This window comes from Pipistrellus kuhlii, unplaced genomic scaffold (genome assembly GCF_014108245.1).
Source record: "Pipistrellus kuhlii isolate mPipKuh1 unplaced genomic scaffold, mPipKuh1.p scaffold_m20_p_2, whole genome shotgun sequence".
NCBI classification, from domain to species: Eukaryota; Metazoa; Chordata; class Mammalia; order Chiroptera; family Vespertilionidae; genus Pipistrellus; species Pipistrellus kuhlii.
Window position 1 is genome coordinate 136,190,433 of NW_023425515.1, and position 20,491 is coordinate 136,210,923.

At 41.1% G+C, this 20,491-nt stretch overlaps 1 protein-coding gene across 2 annotated transcripts in view; it reads left to right on the forward strand.

Moving 5' to 3' along the window:
• MCOLN2 (mucolipin TRP cation channel 2) overlaps window positions 1-20,491 on the forward strand; it is a 51,134-nt gene that overhangs the window by 5,044 nt on the left and 25,599 nt on the right. For both annotated transcript variants that reach the window (XM_045584387.1, XM_036446805.2), the window contains exons 2-4: window positions 6,732-6,891; window positions 12,844-13,017; window positions 14,913-15,066. In XM_045584387.1, coding sequence (XP_045440343.1) covers window positions 6,732-6,891; window positions 12,844-13,017; window positions 14,913-15,066 — 488 coding nt within the window. The remainder of the gene's footprint in view (window positions 1-6,731; window positions 6,892-12,843; window positions 13,018-14,912; window positions 15,067-20,491) is intronic.

The following is a 20,491-nucleotide window of genomic DNA, read 5'->3' on the forward strand; positions in this document are numbered from 1 at the left end:
AAATTAAGAAAATATGGAAAACCTGAAGAAAATTAAGATGACCCCAATACTACTTCAGAGAGAGTAGCAAGATTTTTTTTCTGGTTTATACTTTTAGCCTTTTAAAATGTCTACAATACAGATATAAATGTCAACATTTTTTGAAAAATGGAATCTCAAACTTTAAAAAAATTAACAATATGTCACAGACATCTTAAGTCAATACAAAGTTAGAATGAACATTTTTTAATCATCATTTCGACTGGTTATTTTAATTAACATTTGTAGTATTATTCCATAGAAATTTGATTTCTAGGTCACAGATATTCTTCTAGGGACTGCCCAAGTGCCCTTCAAAATGTACATTTTTCTTTATTATTGTTGTTAAATGTTTACTGGTTTGTTCAGATCTTTTGCCAGTTATTATGTTGGGTTGTGTTTTTCTTATTAATAATTTGGAGCTATCTTCAAGTAATAGTACACTCTTGCTGTTTAAATATATTGTAGACCCTTTTTACCAGTCAAATTTTTGTGTTAAGATTTGCCAGTCATTTTCATGGCTTCTGATTTTTGTCTTGCTTAGAAAGGAATGTTAAATTACATGTATATTATTTACACACACACACACACACACACACACACACACACACACATAGTGTTAAGTAAGACTGAGTCTTCAATAAAGATTGTGATCTTAATTATGAAGGCAATTAAGTGATGGCAATGGGAAAAGTAACTTTTATTTATTTTTAAAAATGTGTTATTATTGATCTTAGAGAGAGGAAGGGAGAGGGATAGAGAAAAATATTGAGGAGAGACATCGCTCAGCTGCCTCCCCCACACCCTCTAATGGGGATAGAATCCACAACCCAGGTATGTGCCTTGACCAGGAATTGAGCCAGAGACCTCTTGATTCATGGGTCAATGCTCAACCACTGAACCACAATGGGCAGGCAGAAATGTCACTTTTATTTTCATTTGATTTTTTTACAGAGAGGAAGGGAGAAGGATAGAGAGTAAGAAACATCGATGAGAGAGAAACATCAATCAGCTGCCTCCTGCCCACTCCCTACTGGGTATGTGCCTTCAATCAAGGTACATGCTCTTCACTGGAATCAAACCTGGGACCCTTGAGTCCGAAGGCCAATGCTCTATCCATTGAGTCAAACCAGTTAAGGCAGAAATATCACTTTTAAATAGAGTGCTCAATGATCCTCTCTATAGAGGTGGCACTTGAGTTGAGAGGAACAGGAAGAGAAGGAGCCAGACATACAAGTAGCACCAGACAGATGAAACTAAATGCAATGCCCAGAGCAGGGACTGTTCCAGGGTCAGGAAAAAAGGCCGTGAGGTAGGGAGGTGGGGGAGAGAGGTTATGGAAAGGTGTGGGTAGGAGACTTTTTTGGATTTTATTTTGAGAGCAGGCGGAAGCTGCTAATGGGTTTTAAACAGGAAAGTTTTTTGGGAAAATGACAGTGGGAAGGCAGAGGGTGCAGATCTACACAGATGTCAGTTTCTGATTTTGGTCCCGGAAGCTGGCTTACCATGCCCTGTGATGAGGATAGAGGAAGAAGGAGAGATTTGTGGAGTGGTTCATGCAGCCTCCCCTGCTCCATCCTCTGTGACTAGGAAGAGCTAGTTGTGAATTAGAAAGAACATCCTACTCTACTGTCGCCACCTCCATACATGACACATAAACAGGTGGTCTGGCAAGAAAAGGAATGGCTGTCTAGGTTATTTTCTACTTATGTGTTGGAGTCAGGGGAGCAAACACCAGTTTCTCCCAAGCTCACAAGTTGATGGTATCAGTTGGGATAACAAAAGGACAACCATATCTACCATGTGGTGGGAGCTCTGAAACACTATAGAAGCAGTCTCAAATATTTTTGATGACTTATCCCCATTGGTTAAAAGAACATCCACCCTCTCTGAATGTGCATTTATTTATAGATTGTGTACAGAACCATATGGACTATAAAAACGATAAAGTGAACATTTAGAGGAGTGAGATAGTTAAGGGAGTTAAAATGAATTACTATATGCAGACTCAACATTTAACAATCATAGATTTAGCTTATATTTAAAGAAAGTTAATATTCTTTTTCTAAAAATATACTTTTATTGATTTCATAGAGGAAGAGAGAGATAGAAGCATCAATGATAAAAGAGAATGCTCACACTGGGGATTGAGCCCGAAACCTGGGCATGTGCCCTGATGGAATCGAATCGTGACCTCCTGGTTCATAGGTTGATGCTCAACCACTGATCCATGCCCGCCTGGCATTTGCAGTAATCTTTATGCCCCTTGCCCATTTTAGTGAGGGTTAAAATACTCTAAAAATGCTTCAATGGATCCACATAAACCCTAAATGGTGGGGGTGTGCTGAGAAAACAGTGAGGGAGCCACCATCAGTCCCTACTTTAGGAATAAGCACTCTTCCTGGGATGCCTTGTATACCCAAATGAAACAGGCAGCTGGCATTCTGACCAAGTGAGGGCATTGTAGGTGTGACATGTAGTAATTCATGTATTGCAACTTGTAAATTTTAACTTCTCTTTGCTAGATTAATACAGTTAGAAGCCCTGATTCTTTCTTCTCACATACCAGTAAATGGTCTTGCAAACCCTTTTATGTGCCTGCACCCCACTTTGGAAGACTATGGAAACAAACTTTCACATCTCTCTTTTTTGAAATTTCTTTATTGATTGTGGTGTTACATATGTGTCCTTATTCCCCATTACTTCCCAACCCCCCATTCATGCCCTTACCCCCTGTTGTCTGTGCCCATTGATTAGACTTATATGCATGCATATAGATCCTTTGGTCTGTCTTTCCCCTTCCCCCCTCTTCTTCTACCTTCCCTGAGGTTTGAGGTTCTGATCAATGTTTCTCTCACATCTCTTTTTGAGGTTAAGGGTCATGCAAGCTGGAAAGCTTATTTGCTGAGCAGATTGTGCCAGTGGTACAGGGTGCCATCAGTGAAACTGGTGTGTGCATTTTTCTAGGACAAAGACCAAAAACCATCACAGGTTCTCACAAGGGTTCATGACTCCAATGAGGTTAAGAATTGCTGGTAACTTGTTTTGCTTTTTCAGAACATTAAGCTTCCATAAATCTTTCGGTCATTGATTTGATAATGTTGGAATTATTTTGGTTACGTGATAGCCTTAAATTAACTGACTTCATGTGGTTCTGATTATAGAATAGGTTTCCTTAATGATCCATGGTGCCTTTGATGTGCTGTTCCCCGGACTTCTCACCACGGTACCAGACTCAGGCTTCTTACTAAGTCCTGCTTACTTTTCCATTCAAGCATCGCTAGCTTTCATGTAGCGCACTATATGGGTGACTTTTCATTCCATTCTAAATTTTGTTTTTCTGCTTATAAATACTATACTTCCTTTGATATTTAGTCTTTAACGTTGCCATTTATTAAACTTATACAAATCTAGGTAATTCTTTCCTATAGTTTAGTGAAATAAATAATTCATAAGAGTCAAGATTACTCTTATTTATTCCATGTGTTGCCCTGCAGTTGATGGGTCACTGTAATATAAATCATTGATTTCTGTTCCCTAACTGGTTTTATGGTGCAGTCACTTTCACTTCCCCTGAGTTGTGTTACAAGTTAGCATCTCTCTGTCCTTTTATAAACCTCTTGTGTGATGAAAGTTGCAGCATTTCTCCTCCTGACTTCATTCTTGACCCTCAGGAGCAGGGGGAGGTGGAGAAGCTCTCAGGGGTAATCAGGGCCAGCAGAAGCTGATTGCACCCACTGATGGCACTGAGCAATCAGGACTGGTGCCAGGTACGGCAGCAGGTGCGAGTGGCAGCTCTGGCATTGGTTGCAGGTGCAAGCATGGCTGGTGCTAGCTGTGGGTGTGAGTGGGGCCAGCACCAGCAGCAGGTGTGAGCTTCCAGCAGGACCATGCATGGAAGAGGAAAGAATTTTCAGTAACCACCAGAGACTCGCCCTGATGGCAGCAACCAGCACCCCACCTTGGTCTGGCACCCCCACTCACCTGCTCCACCATCCCGCAGTGGCCAATGCCCACCATATTCCTGTGCGCCCCTGGTGGTCAACTCATATTATAGCAACTGGTTCAGTTGTTCTGCCATTTGGCCTATTTGCATATTAGGGTTTTATATGTATAGCTACTGTGCATTAGAGCCCCAGGACTTGTCTACTTTTTAAAAAAAATAATACATATACATATTGAGTTTTTAAAGAAAGGAAGGGAGAGAGTTAAAAACATCAATGAGAGAGAAACATCAATCAGCTGCCTCTTGCACATCTCCTACTGGGGATGTGCCCGCAACCAAAGTTCATGCTCTTGATCAGAATTGAACCTGGGACTCTTTAGTCCACAGGCCAGCACTCTATCCACTGAGCCAAACTGATTAAGGTGACTTGTCTACTTTTAACTCCAGTCTTTTGCAGTTTGTCAATAAATTTTGACCAAGAACTGCAAAGCAAACAAAAGCTTTATTTGGGGGTCTTTTTTTTTTTTTTTTTTTTTTTTTTTTTTTTTTTTTTTTTTTTAGGAATTGCAATCCGGAACACACAGATTTGGATAGAAAGTCAATTTTGTTTTGAGGGGAACAGTAGGGGACAGAATTTATAAAGAGAGAAAAAGGGGAGCATCTGAAGGAGTTATACAAGTTGCTTTGAAAGATCTGTGACTGGCAGAGACCGGTTTGGCTCAATGGATAGAGCGTCGGCTTGGGGACTGAAGGGTCCCGGGTTCGATTCCAGTCAAGGGCATGTACCTTGGTTGTGGGCATATCCCCAGTAGGGGGTGTGCAAGAGGCAGCTGATCCATGACTCTCTCTCATCGATGTTTCTAACTCTCTCTCTCTCCCTTCCTCTTTGTACAAAATCAATAAAATATATTTTTTTAAAAATTGGTTTTATAAAAAGAAAAAAATCTGTGACTGGTGCTCACAGGAAATCTTGCGTTATGCTATACATGATTAATTGCTTATGTCTACTGTTAGGTGAAAATTTTATTTCTTAATAGAGAGTTCAGGGAATCCCAGATCTGCATTGGGATGTAGCTGTTTGGTTTAGCCCAGTTCTAAAGTTCAGTTTCACATGAGATGAGGTCTGTTAGCTCACCTTCCTGGAGGCCTCCCAGCTCTACTTCTGACTTGGTCTCTTGTCAATATCAACTCCATTTTGTTGTGTGTGTGTGTGTGTGTGTGTGTGTAAATACCTCTTCCTTCCCTCTCTCACTTCTTTTCCTTCTTTTCTTCCTTTCTTCCTTCCTTCAAAGCAGGAAAATTCTGAATAACCTAGCCTACTAATTCTGGAAATAGGAGGTCTAAAAATAGAAATTCAACAATAAAAAATTTAAAATAAATAATAAGCAATTATTAACAACTGCATATAAGTCTTAAAATGGTCTTAAAATAAGTTTTAAAATAGCCTTTCCCCTTTGAGCTTCTTTTAAACTTGTTAGTCAATGTAGATAACATAGATTATAAATCAGGATAAAAATATTGCCATTTAGACATTTCAGGTGAAAAGATCCCCAAGAATGACCCCTAACCCCAATTATAAAAACTTCCCTAAAAATGTGTAGTTTGACTGGCTGAATGTAATAGAATTTATTTATTAAATTTACCATCCACTTTCTTTTGTAAGAGACAGAAATCTAATTTAAACTGGCTTAAATGCTAAAGGGTATTTGTTAGCTCAAATTGAAAGTCTTTGGACCATGGTTTCAGGCACAGCTGGATCCAGGAACTCGAACACTGTCATTAGGTCTAGTGTCTATGTGTTGTCTGTTCTTCTGTGCTAGCTCCACTCTCTGGTGAGCTCGCCTGTGAGGGCGAGATGGCTTCCAAGAACTTCAGACTCACAGCCTAAGCTTTATGTCTCTGATCTCCAACTGTGTTGATTATGTATCCAACAGTGATGCTATATATACCACTGTTACTCTCTATGTTATGTTATATTAATTACTAGTGACCCTTCTCTAAGTTATGTTATATTTATTATTAATAGAGTTAGATCTTTTTGTTTTGCACACTCCAGTTTGAGGACTGCTTAGTGGAAAGACCACATCTCTCCCATTAGTTCTAATCATAGTCCTGTGACCACACCTCATTAGTTCTCTTTGGCCTCACTTGAGTCCTATGCCCACTCCAGAGTCCAGAGCCCTTGGAAACAGTAGAGGCAACTTTTACTAATGTAAGGGGACACAGATGTCTGCCTAGGCATACCTGCAGAGGTGCTGTTTTTACTTTTTAAATATATTTACATTTTAGGATCTTATTGTCAGTGATATATTATCAATAAAGGGGAACATAATCCTTCATTCAGTACAAAAAGTTATAGAACAAAGATTCTTTATTTCCAGAACACTTTAGTTTCATTAGTTTATGCCAAATTTCTGTGATTTCACATTTGGAGTCCATGAAAATATCCCATCTAATTTCTGTTAATACTTCAGTGACAGGTGAGTGCTATATGTTAAAGTGTAGGAATTGATGAGTTTTGAAAATACAATTTCATTCTTATAAATTTTTACAATGGCCAATTTGAATGAGACAAGTAGTTGTGTGAAAAGGCAAAGACTGGAGAGTCCTGAATAACTGTCAGATTCCTAAAGAGAACACAGGTTCTCTGGTTGAGAGATAGTTTTGCTCGAAAAAGTGGGTAAAGCATGTGAACGGAAAGTATTACTTAGGAGCTTTCTGGGGAACAAGCTATTTTATGTATTTTAACATTGATCTTCTGTGGCAGCACTACAATGGCTCATCTCGATTCTGACAAGAAAGAAGAATGCCTGAGGAAAGACCTGAAGTTCTACTTCATGAGCCCTTGTGAAAAATACCGAGCCAGACACCAGATTCCATGGAAACTGGGCTTGCAGATTTTGAAAATACTCATGGTCACCACACAGGTAACTTATATGATGAGTTCGTTTGGTTGGTTCCTTCCCCCAAGATGAAACTGTGTTTTTATGTGTTCTGCCCCTTGACTTCTGTTCTGGGAAGTCCACACTCAAGTTCATAAAATCATAAAATTTTGTTGACTCTGGAGGACAGATGGTACAGGCTGAAGTTCATTTCTGACGGTGACCTTGTTTTAGGAAGGGATTATGGCGCCCTGCCTCCACAGGGTCTTTAACTCTAGGTGAATAGCAGATCTGTATTGCAGGGTGTGGGTGTCTATATCTGAATGAGGCACATAGGCTGGCACAGGCTGCTCAATCCAAAGTGACCTCTGTTCTTGAATCTCTCATCTTTATCCAAATACATCTTACTTAAATACACTTTTAAAAGTTGCATCTTTGACTGTTTTGACTTTAAAGATTTAGAGAATGCTCAGCGTCCCTTTCATCAGTGGCTGAGTGCTCTGAATATTTAAATACTAAGCCCCTGGCATTATAAGGAGCATAGAGAAACTACATTGAGACCTCCTCCCTCCCATTCATTTTTATTTATTGATGAGAGAGAGAGAGAGAGAGAGAGAGAGAGAGAGAGAGAGAGAGAGAGAGAGAGAGAGAGAGATTTGTTTTTCCACTTATTTATGCATCCATTGGTTGATTTTTGTATGTGCTCTGACCCTGACCGAGAATTGAACCTACAACCTTGGTGTATTGGGACGGTGCTCCAACCAACTGAGCTATACCACAAGGGCCGAGACCTTTTGTATAAGTCCATATTGTTGAGCCCTTTATTGTCAGTATTATAACAGCCATTAGAATCGTCATGTAGCATTGGGGCCTGTATGTGGAAACATTTTCAGGGGTGTGTCTCTCTAGGTCAGTGGTTGGCAAACTCATTAGTCAACAGAGGCAAATATCAACAGTTCAACGATTGAAATTTCTTTTGAGAGCCAAAATTTTTAAACTTAAACTTCTTCCAATACCACTTCTTCAAAATAGACTTGCCCAGGCCATGGTAGGGGATTTTGTGGAAGAGCCACACTCAAGGGACCAAAGAGCTGCCTGTGGCTTGTGAGCCAGTTTGCTGATCTCCCTTCTGCTCAGATCTTTCTGTAGAACACTATTTCCCACAGAAGAAACTCTTGACTCCATAGCCTGGATTCACAGATTTTCAACTTGCCTTCCCACCAGGTTTTCATCTGCTGTTCCCTCCACATACCCAGCCCGATGACCCCGCCCAGTGATCCTGCTGTTTGTTCCTCAATCCAGAGGGACTCCTTTTTCTCCCTTATCTTACAGGCACTGTGTGAAGTCCATCTCCCCTGACCACTCAGCCTCTGATTTTCCTTAGTATGCTAGTACCCCTGTGTCCACATCACGAATTTCACTTTTAATAGAATATTTCTGGGAATTGATCATTTACTTTTTGTGTATCCTGTCTTCCCTCACAAAATTGAGGGGGTGATTACTTTTGTTCATCTGTTGGATCATTCTAATAAGGTTTGCTACTTGGGTGATATCTCATTGGAGCAGATTTCTTGACTATATTTTCTGCCTCAAACCCTATTTCCCCTCCTCTTTTTACAGTCTCATTTAGTACTCCACCCTCAATTCTAATGGGATGGATGGCATTTTATCAGGATTGACGAGAAGGAAACTTTTTAAAAAGACATCCCTACTCTTCATTTGGCAGTAATTTGTAATCTTGAGAAAGGTGTCTACATTTCTTTGCTAGTTTACCTTTCCCTCCCATAATCTTTGTAAGTTATTACAGCAGTATCTTGATTTCACCTGGTACAGAATATTTTCTCCTACATGGTTTGATTTCATAATCAGATCTTAACTTCATAATCTCTGCCAGGCTGCACTTAAAAGGTTGAGTAGTTGAGGTCTTGTTTAGTGCAATGCAGTGTATCATCTTGAACCATGGTATGACAGAAAATAACAAACATGTCAAGGTTATCTAGTAATTATTTTTCTTGCTTATATCATATTCTCAGCAAAGCTTAGGATCTAGTTAGAGGGGCTAAGGTGTGTTTTTCTGTCAAACTCCTCTTTAAAAATAAACTTATGTGGCCAATCCTGTCATCTACTTACTCTTGCTTTGTAGTGAGTGTTTGATTCTGAAACTGGTATTTTTGCCCCTAAAAATTCTTCCATGGCAGGAAGAGGGCCTCATAGTCTTTCCTCTTCAAGGTTTACCCCCTCTACTAAGAGATGCTTTGAAAATCCCAACCCTGACCTGATGCTGGACGATGCAGGTGGGTCTTGGCTTGTTCTGTGAAAAATAGAATGAGAAATTGTATTGTTTCTGATGCCAGATGGGGGTGGTTACAAGCAGGGATCACACCCCCAAGTCTCTCATTTCCAAAATGGAGCTGTTGAGCATTAAGTTTAAATAAGGTTATGGCTTAAAATATCAGCAAGTTGTATGCCACGTTTCTGGTCAAGTTATCCATTCCCCCTACAGATTCTTGTATGTGTGGAATTTTTTGCTTATTTTGTTTTGTTGTAAATCCCCACCTAAGGATATTTTTCCTATTGATTTTTAGAGAAAGCGGAAGGGACACACACACACACACACACACAGAGAGAGAGAGAGAGAGAGAGAGAGAGAGAGAGAGAGAGAGAGAGAGAGAGAGAGAGAGAGAAATGTTGATCAGTTGCCTCCTGCAAGTTCCCTGACTTGGGGCTGGGGATCAAACCTGCAACCAAGGCCCATATCCTTGATGGGGAATGGAACACGTGAGACTTCAGTCCTCAGGCCAATGCTCTCACCACCGTGCAATACCAGCTAGGGCTTCCTGAGATTTTTGGTTTAGCTGGAGCAAAGAAAGAATGGGTCTAGAGTTAAGTTGGCAGCATTTCAATAAACAGGTGGTCAAGAGAATGAACAGGTGAGTCAAACAGCCTTTTTACTCTCCTCACTCTGACACGTTTTAGCTATCCCAACCTGTATATGTTATGTGACTTTAGTACATCCTATCTAATAAAAGGGTGATATGCAAATTAACCATAATTCTGCCACAAAGATGGCGGTGCCCATAGCAGCTGGGGTGCTGGACGTTGGCGGTATCGCCCCAGCGATGAGCCCCACCATCCTGCGCACCCGCACCCCGACCTGTGGAGGGAGGGTGGGTGGGCCTCTGGCCAGAGGCCAGCTAGGGTTCAGGATGCTGGTGTCATTGCAGCCGGACTGACGGACCCCCACCCCCACCATGCTTGAATTTCATGCACAGGGCATCTAGTATATGCATACAATGGGGTTATATTCATCAACGAATTCTGGATTTCACTGTGACATTGTGATGAGCACTATTCCAGTTCCTGAATACATACATACTAGTTGGGAAAAAAGAAAAAAAAAACCATCATGTCCTCATAGATCCAGCATCATATCTCCCTCATAGAGTGTTGGGGAATTCAATGAAAAATAAAAATGATAAATTTTAGGTGCCATGCCTGGCAGTTAGTAGGTAAGAATTGTTATCAATGCCAAGCAATGTTGATCTTGTCCACATTGCACCCCAGTTTGGTGCAGAGTAGACACTCAATGGACTTTGATTGAAGAACTTAATTCCTGTCTGTGTTTTTTCATGTGTGTCAGTATTTTAAACAAAACCTGGAAGTAATCATGTGTGCTAGTTTCTTCCTCTCCTTCCTTGGCTTCAAAAAGCAACAAGACTTTTCTGCCATCTCCTGCAGTATCACTGACAGACATGACATATTTGCAGGGACTTCCGGCCTGTGTGGTTTGGTTTTCAGCACAGGCTGGCTGATGTGGGACTTCTCACCCGATAGATTCCTGAAACCGCTGGGTTTTTGCACTTGCTCAGACCTTTAATTTAGTATTTGGGGAATGTGACCTGGTGAGATTCAGATGCTAAGGAGTGTCATCCTCGTATCTTCTCCAATAATAGCTGAGATTCTAGAAAGCTAGCACCTGATTCTTTTCTGCAGGAGGAGCCTCAAAGACAACATTTTCAATAGGAGGAAATTGTGTGGCATAATAAAAATGACTTTGGAGTTCGGTTTGCCTTTCATTTCAGTTTGGTGACTTAGGACAATTTAATGAGGCTAACTCTAAATTTCTACATAGGTAAAATGGGGATAAACACTAGTAATATTGTTATTATGTTAGTAAATGAGAGAAGACGTGCAAAGCAGTACAGCAACTGCAGTAGAATGGTAGCTATTGTTTTTACTTATTCAACCTCTTTATAAAGTCAGACAAAATTGAAAAGCTAACCAATATTTTTAAAAGTATGTAAGTTTGCATAAGCATAGTAACATTTATTTCCTATGAAAGATTGAGTAGTTGAGGTCTTGTGTAGTGCCATGCAGTGTATCATATTGAACCATGGTATGACAGAAAATAACAAAAATGTCAAGGTTATCTAGTTGAACATGCTAATATCAACACAGTGAAACAGAGTCCCAAATTATTTTGATGACTTAGTAGGGTGAGGATTTGGGGCACATTTTCTATAATAGATGCTCATTGTCTTATAAAGCAGATGAGAAGATAAGGTGGCAAGATGGGGAAAGGTATGTGGGGCAGGGCTTGTAGAGTTGTGTGTGTGTGTGTGTGTGTGTGTGTTTGGGAGGGGAGGAGGTGTGTGGTGTGTGCAGGTGTGTGTGTAACAGAGAGTGTGTGAGAGTATATGTACATGAGACTATGCGTGAGAAAATGTGTATATGACAGTGTGTGAATGAGAGTGTGAGTGTGTATTGAGAGAGTATGTGTGAGAGGGTGATTAAAAAGAGGTTGTTTGTGTGTGTAGCAATGTCTATTTTTTGTTTTGTTTTGTTTGTTTTTGGTAAACCATTAGTGCTTTCTCATTTCCCCCATTTATTGGATTACAAGAAGAAAACTTTGGGTCAGAAAGAATACCTTCCGTCCTGAAGTGAGCCCTTATTGCCTAACCTTGTGCTAGGAGACAGTGTAAGAGAGAATAGTAGGAGTTTTATCATGAGAAGTAGGTGTTTGGTGACAATGAATGAGTCTGAGCGAGCCCTGCTGTTCTTCCTGGTGCTTCGATCTCAGAGAGAAAACTCTTAGGTATGAATCGTACAGAAGAGTTCTTGCAGAATTGGAGTAATTGAATTCCTTTGACAACTATCTCCTCTCAGTGGGAGTAAGTATATATAGGCTACTGTTCAAAAACATTCTTAAAGCCATATGCAAAAAAAGTTGTAATTTTAAATAATAATTATAATTTCTGAATGTTAAATCAATAACATGAATTATTGCTTTATTAAGTACACCAATTTTTAAAACAATTATTTTGAAATCCAAGTATTAGAAAAGTGGAATCAGACTTAACTGATTTGTATTTCTTCTCCCTTATTAAAAGTCAGCAGTTATGTCACAATGATGCTGAGAAAAAACAATGATAAACAATATGTAGAAGACTGGCAAATAAAGAGTCACACACACACACACACACACACACACACACACACACACAGGCTAGCGGGGCCCTTCGTCATGGGTAGTGGTAATTTCTTCTAATTTCACGCTATCTAGAATTGTACATGTAGCTTGATGAGCTTATTCTGCTTTGGACTTGTATTTTGACATTGATGATTTGTAAAAACCAAAGCAGTGAGATTTTTCTTGCTCCTGATGATAAGAAGGCATTTAAATGGTAAAATTCAGCCCTAGTCAGTTTGGCTGAGCGGGTAGAACATCAGTCTGCGAACCAAAGGGTCCTGGGTTTGACTCCAGTCAAGGACATGTACCTCAATTGCAGGCTGCAGGCCCATTCTAGGCCCAGGCCCTGGTCAGGGCATTTGCAGGAGACAACCAATCAATGTGTCTCTCTCACATAGATATTTTTCTCTGTCTTTCCCTCTCTCTTCCACTCTCCCTAAAAATCAATGAAAAAATGTCCTCAGTGAGGATTAAAATAAATAAAAAAAGGTAAAATTCATATATACCTATTCGATTTTCTTTTCTAGCTTGTTCGTTTTGGTTTAAGTAACCAGCTTGTGGTTGCTTTCAAGGAAGAAAACACCATGGCTTTTAAGTATTTGTTTTTGAAAGGATATGCTGGCGTAGACGAAGAAGACTACAGTTACAGTGTATATACTCAAGAGGACGCCTATGAGAGCATATTTTATGCTATTAACCAGGCAAGTTTTCATTATGATGACCTATATTTTAAGAATATATTGATACTTGATCTTATTAACCTAGCAAAAAAAAAAATTATAAATATATTAAAATATTCTAACTAAAACTTGCATAGTCTGCCAAAAAAAGGTTATTGGTATTTCTGCAGTTACATTTCCATGCAATAGATCTTTCGTGTTTAAATTTTTTAAATTGAGATTTACTTTTTTTATTTATCCCTTCACACCAACTACTTTTGGGCAATTACCCCAGATCAAAAGGACAAGAGTAGATTTATATTCTCAGAAGGTATGATGGATGAGATACCAAATCTGAGATTCTAGGGGTAGAATATGATTTGGTTGATTTAGGCAGGTATTGAGAAACCAGATTGGCAGACCTGAAGAAAGCATTTAGAGGAGAGAAGTTGTTATTCTTACTCTTTCTTTTTCATTCATTCATTCATTCATCCATCCATCCATCCATCCATCCAATAAATATTTGGATACCTAGTATGTGCCAAGTACTTTTCTAGACCTTGAGGATACAGCGTGAATAAAAGATAAAACCCTTTTCTTATAGAAGTAGTACTGGAGGGGAGAGCCAGACAAATGAAAAGAAGTGAAATGTATAGCATTGAATGCTGGCTTCCTGAAAACACCACCAAAAATAAAGCACACTGATAATAAAAACTGAGCTTATTGCTTACAGCAGCGAGGGAGGTGTTATCTTGACCATTCTCAGTCGTGCCCTGGGTGAAAGGGCAACATCCAGACACAGATTCTGAACTCTGATTTGGCAGGGGGAGCGGGGGGGGGGGACGGAGAATAGGGTCTTTAAATGTGATTGAGCTTGATTACAATCAGGTAAAGATCCTGACATCTAATAGTTTAAGGTTGGTAGACACAGCCAGGTGAGGATTAGAGGTGGTTCTCAAAGAACCTTGAGGTTATTAGACTAAATCTTCAAATGGATCATTTGAATGATTTTTTTTAATGTTCCTGAAATAAACAATAATTACTTGCACCTTTTATGTTCCAGGGGACAATAAAGTCATATTAATGAGGAGAGGGCCAGTAAAGACCGCTAGAGCAGATAGGCCAGTGGTGAAGCTGTGTTCCTGTGAGCTAGTGCCAGGCATGTGAATGTAAGCTGTGTGGTGTGGGAGGTTTGGCTCTTCAGTGGTATGTCAGAAAGTGGTAACTGCTAAGGAATAAAGCAGGGGCAGATTGGGAGAGTGTGGTGGTGCCTGTGTGCTGGTGATGGGTGTTTGCACTTATCACTGAGCAGTGCGGAAAGGCCTCCCTGAGGTGGTAATATTTCAGTCAAGACCTGAAGCAGTGAGCCTAGCAGATTGAAAACCTGGAACAACAAAGGCCACAGGCAGGAGTGTGCCTGGGAGCTCGAGGAACTGCCTGGAGGTCAGGGTGGCTTCAGGAGGTGGGGTGGAACCAGGGGTCACTAGTCTGCTGTTAGGTCAGAGAGGTGGGCACGGCCTGAGCTTGGGCTCAGAGTGAGGTGGGAGGTCTGTCAGCACTCGCTTTAGTTTTGAATTCTTCGAGGCAGTGTGTTTCTGCCCGACCTGAGAAGATGACCTTCTGGTATTTTACACTGGGAGTTCTATTGAGGAATCTATAATAATAAAAGTATAATATGCTATTTAGAACAGTCGACCTTCCTGACGAAGCTGGCTGCGAGGGCTGAGGCCGAGGCAGCTGCCATGGCAACGGCCCGAGGCAGCTGCAACGGCAGGGGGGTTGGGGGACGGGCGCGAGCCCCTTGCACAAATTTTAAGCATCGGGCCTCTAGTATGATATAAGCAGTAACAAGTAGCTAAAGTCTGTATTTTATATGCATTAACTCCTGATGAAACTCTTGAAAGCTCACAGTGTTTTTATTTAACTCTTTTTAATAGTATCATCATCTAAAGAACATTTCCCTAGGGACCCTAAGTTATGGAGAAAATGAAGAGCATAGAATTGGCTTAAAAGTCTGTAAGCAGTACTACAAGAAAAGAACCATGTTTCCCTCTAACGACACACTGAATATTGACAGTGACATCGAAACGGGTAATGGATCACGTTATTATATGCCTTTATTATATCCTATGGTAATAGAAAAAATGCCCTCATGTACTAACAAATGGAACAACCTTGCTTTCATGACTGCTATTTGCAGCTGTCAGTTTCACATTTGCCTACAAAAGGCTTTGGCTCAGGAAATGGTAGGTCTATGTAATAGGACCTAGAAATTTGTGGATCTCTTAGGTGCAATGCAAGGTGGTTGGTTTTGTGGTAAATGCCCAGGTGGTTCCTGTTTGTTTGGTTTCCCCTACTCCACGAGGGCACAATTAGACATTTTTTTTGGGGGGTGGGGGGAAATAATAAAAGAAAGATGAATCTGTATTTATTAAATGAAATAATGTGTTAAAATGCTTTGCACTCTTATTTTTATTACTTGTAAATTATATTAATGCTCTGCAAAGGCACATTATGATTAGCAACTCATTTCCTCTTTCAGGCTATTGCTGGCCCCAAAGTTAACATCTACGAAAGCAGAATTGTTTTGTGCCATTCTGTTAAGAATTTGAAAGAATGTCTTATGTAAATTAAAAGTGTTTGACTTACAGCTCGGGGGGCGGGGGTTGTAATTCATTCAACAAACCTCTGGTGCACACCTACCGTGTCCAAGGTACTCACTGTGTATGTCGTCATGTGCTGCATAACTGTTCAGTCAATGACAGATCACATACACCACAGTGGTCCCACAAGATTACAATGGAACTGAGAAATCCCCACTGCCCAGTGACATCACAGTGCAATGCATTACACCAATACTCACCATTATGTCACAGTTGCCTACAGTGTTCCGTACAGTGACATGACACCACCTCGGAGCTGAAGGGGAATAAAATTTGTCATCCCCAAATATGTCTACTTGGCAAAAGGATGATTTTAGGCCGGTTAGTTTAAGAAACAGCAAACATGGAAGAAGCCCATAAGAGACATCTCCCTTTGTAAGGATGTCTCCCTAGCTGTGCCAGCAAAGGGGGCGTGGGGGGGGTGACCTTGCCTCTGCAGACTCTTATCAATGCAGATGGCAAAGTTTCAGATCTGTTTAACAATCTTCCCTTTGTTTACTGTGCTTTCCCTGATAGCCTCCCACACCTGACCCTCCGCATCCCCAACGTCTTCTTCTGTCCTCAGCTGAAGGGGGTATTTAAGGTATTATAGTTGGTGGCTTCAGTTTTCCTAGATCTCTGTATATAGAAGATATACATGTTATTGAACTTTTGTTTGTTTTCTCCTATCAATCTGTCTTTTATTACAGGGATGTCTCAGCCGAGAACCCAGAAAGGTAGAGGGAAAATTACTTTCCTTCTCTTGGAGAGCAATGGGCTATACACATGTTCAGCAAACCGGCTCACAAGCCACATGCGGCTCTTTGGCCCCTTGAGTGTGGCTCTTCCACAAAATACCATGGCCTGGGCAAGTCTATTTTGAAGAAGTGGCGTTAGAAGTTTAAGTTTAAAAAATTGGGCTCTCAAAAGAAATTTCAGTCATTGTACTGTTGATATTTGGCTCTGCTGACTAAAGAGTTTGCCAACCACTGGGCTATACCAACTAGCATGGGTGTGTAGTAGGCTGTACCATCTAGGTTTGTGTAAGTGCCCTCTCTGATGTTCACACAACGATGGAATCGCCACATTTCTCAGAAGGGAACCCTGTGGTAATCTGTGCATGACTACACCGGGCTTCCAACGATGCATCTGTGATAGCGCCTCAGCTAGATGACAGTTTGGGAGTAGGGATCCTAGGAGCAGTTTACATTTGGGCTGGTTTTATCAACAGGAGAGCATCACACCATTCATTTGACCCTGTTTCCTATGACCTGACTTTAAGTGTTCTTGGCAATAGAGGAGAACACCCGCATAAGGCAGAGATTCTGATTCTGTTTCCAAGGCTGCCTGGCTAGACTCTGCGTGGGTCCGTGTGTCCTGTGCTCCTGGCTCTGAGAGGTGCAGCTCCTGAGCCAGGACCCCAGGGGCCCCAGGTGGCTTTCAGAGGTCATCTCGGTGTCAGGTGTCAGCGGTTGGCTTTGTGGGCAGCAACCTTACAAGTGGCTTGTCTGGTTTTGCTCTCCTGAGATCTATTTGGTAGCCAGCAATCAGGGGCTGATCAGTTCACTCTGAATCTTCCCTGAGGCTGTCAGCTCCCTCCTCCTGGTCACTGATAGGAGTACATGACAGGAGCCTGAATCTTGTGCAGTGACCCTCTGCTTCAAGTAAGCCACTGGCCACTTGTCCTCTTAAAAATGTGTGACTCAGTTGGATGCATCATACAACTATTTTCCAGTCATTCATATGCCGTTTTTCTCTATTGATTTTTCTTTAAAAGTGGATTAAAGAAATCTGGCCAAAGTCAGTATCAGTGGTGAGGTAGGACAGGCAGTCCCAGAAAGTAGAATTTTCCTCCTGGCCATTGTACAGGAATGCACTTGCTCATTTCCTTTCTATCAGAATATGGAATATTTTTAACCAAATGGGGAGAGGTTGATTATTAATTTGACTTTAAGGGAGACTATTTAAGTAAGTTAATTGTGTTCTTTAACTTATTAGATATAACTTGTCAAAGAAAATCTATTCAGAAGGTATCTGTAATAATAAAAGCATAATATGCTAATTAGACCAGACAGCCAAACGACCTTCTGGATGTCCTTCTGGATGACCTTCCCGATGAAGCCAGGGCTTCGAGGGTGGAGGCCCTTGCATGAATTTCATTCATCGGGCCTCTAGTAAAGAATAGTCTTAAATACTTGATGCCTCTCTTTTCTTGGACACATTGGAGGAAGCCTGCAGATGAAATAAATAGGGGTTGAGTTTGACATCAGTGGTCTGATTTTATAGTTTAAGTAGGCCACTTAGCAGAAGCTGTTCTCAGTGGTGCCTGTGTGCTGGTGATGGATGAGATACCTATTCATGAATTTGTATTCTCTTTCCCATTAAGTGAATTGCCCTTCAGTGGCCTAAGCGCAGAGATCTCCTGCACGCCTGTTTACTCTGCAGATTAATATTTACTTACATGTCTGTGCAGCTGGCGTGAAGGGTTTCCTATCATTCATGCTGTGGACCTATCCCTCCATACCTCCCTCTAGACCTGTAGCTTTATAGTTCAGCCTTACTTGGGGGAGTTATAAGTCCTGTTAAAAAATTATTTTTTAAACATTTAGATAGCGATCATTCTTATATAGTGTTTCATTTCCTGTAACACAGATTTAAATCTCTTCTGTTCTCCTTTCTTAGCATGAGGCATCCTGACCAGCTTTTTAGAGAATATATGTAATCCACCCTCCAATTGTCTCTACGATGGTTGCTATTTCATTTGTTCGAGAGTCTGTTTTGTGAACGAGGTTCATTTGAGTGAAGAGACTGCTACTCGGATACCAGTTTGTTCTGTCTGAGGTTTAATATTTTACGTAGGGCTCTTGCTATACTTTTAAAAAGTCTCAGTTTCTAGGTTTTACTGCCACCAGGTTCTTGGTGGCCTCATTAGCAATAACTCTAGCATAAGGTCAGCCAGATTTTAGAGAATTCTGCATGTGTATTTGATAAAGTACATCTCCATAATCACAATGATAAAACTTGACCAATCAAACAGGCTTTTATAAGGCAAATTTAATATCATTGAACTGTGAAGAGCTCAGGCTCTGGAACTGAACACATGCGGGTTTAAATTCTGGTTTTCCCTCAACTAGCTGTGTGACCTTGAGAAAGTCTCTTGGCCTCTCTGTGTCTTGGATGTCCATCTGCAAAATTGCAGCAATGATACCTATCTCAGAGGGTTGCTTTGGGTTTAAACAGGATGAGAGACCATATAAAGCTCCTAGCACAGTGCCTGGCACAGAGTAAGTGGGTAACATGTAGTTGCTATTTTTATCATCACCAGTCTTTTCCTATAGAGAACAAGTTTCTCGTGAATAACTTCTCTCACCATATTAATCAAGTTCTGGTCAAGAAAACCAACATTATAAACTGTTTCTTGACATTAATAATCTATTTGCCAAAAGTAAGGAGGCACTTCTCTGACACCTGCCTTTCTTAATATTGTGCCTGTTGAGTTGTCCATTCAGCTCATGTCCTTGTTTTCAGCCTAGGGAAATGAATTTTCACAAAATATTAGTGTGTCCTATGTATTGTGACATTTTGTGTGTAAGCTATATGCTAGGCAATGGGACAACCACACAACATAATATGCTCTTGTTCACAAAGAACTTATGCTCTCATTGATAGGATAGATAAACATAGAGGAATGCAGTTGTGGGAGAGGACCCTTAAAGAATTAGCCACTGGGTCTACCAAGATACTGGAGCAACTACTGAGAACCAGCCCTAGTGTTTCCATTTCATTTTATTTTTTAAACTGGAGGCCCAGTGCACAGATTCCTGCTCCAGTGTGGTCCCTCAGCCTGGCCTGCACCCTCTCTCAATACAGGACCCCTCAGAGGAAGCCGGCAGTCCAACATCCCCTGAGGGATGTAGTAGTGCATAAAGTGGCAGGTGAGCAGAGAGGAGCCCAAGCCAGGCTGGTGCTGTGCTACTCCCGTTCATCCCAGCCCCATTGTGCCTGCCTCTGCCGCTGCTTGGTAGCTGTGCTGCAAAGGCAAGAGAGGCTTGGGCTGCCACAGCTGTGCTCACTAGCCGTGAGCCTGGTGTCTGATCCCCGATGGTCAGCTAAGCAGCCCTTCCGATGTAGAGGAATTGATTTTGGAGAGAGATAGAAGCATCAATAATGAGATAGAATCATTGATGAGCTGCCTTCTGCCTGCTCCACACTGGGGATCAAACTCACAACCTGAGCAGGAATTGAACTGTGACCTCCTAGTCATAGGTCGATGCTCAGCTACTGAGCCATGCTGGTTGGGCCAGCGTTTCCATTTTAAAGGCAGCCAGAGCCCCATTAGGAGCCAGTGAAGTCGACTGAACAGCAGCCTTTCGGTGAAGGCTCTGTGCCCTTGAAAGGTGTTTACCAGTTCTAACCTCCTCAGGTTCCTGCCAAGGTGTTGGGCTACACAGTAATGAGACACGTTTTCATATGAGGCTCTTGGACTCATTCTTTTATAGTTTAAAGCTTATATTTTTATTGGAATACAACCTACGTTCCTTTCTCTTCAGTTTTTATTTTGAAAAAATATCAGGTGAGTCAGAAAATTTGCAAAATAACAGAGAAATTTTCTTATATACCTTTCATCTAGATTTCCCCAGAGCTAACATTTTACCACATTTGCTTTATCATTCTTCTTATCCTTTTTAATAAAAGAGTAATATGCAAATTAACCATCACTCTGTGACAAAAATGGCAGTGCCCATAGCCGCAAAATGGTGGCACCCAGTACTCTTAGCCTTGCCGGAGTCCCTAAGTCCACCCAGCAGCAGCAGTCCAGGGTGTCTAGCTGGGAGGCGCCTGCCCCCCATGCAGCGATCCCTGCCTAGTGGCAG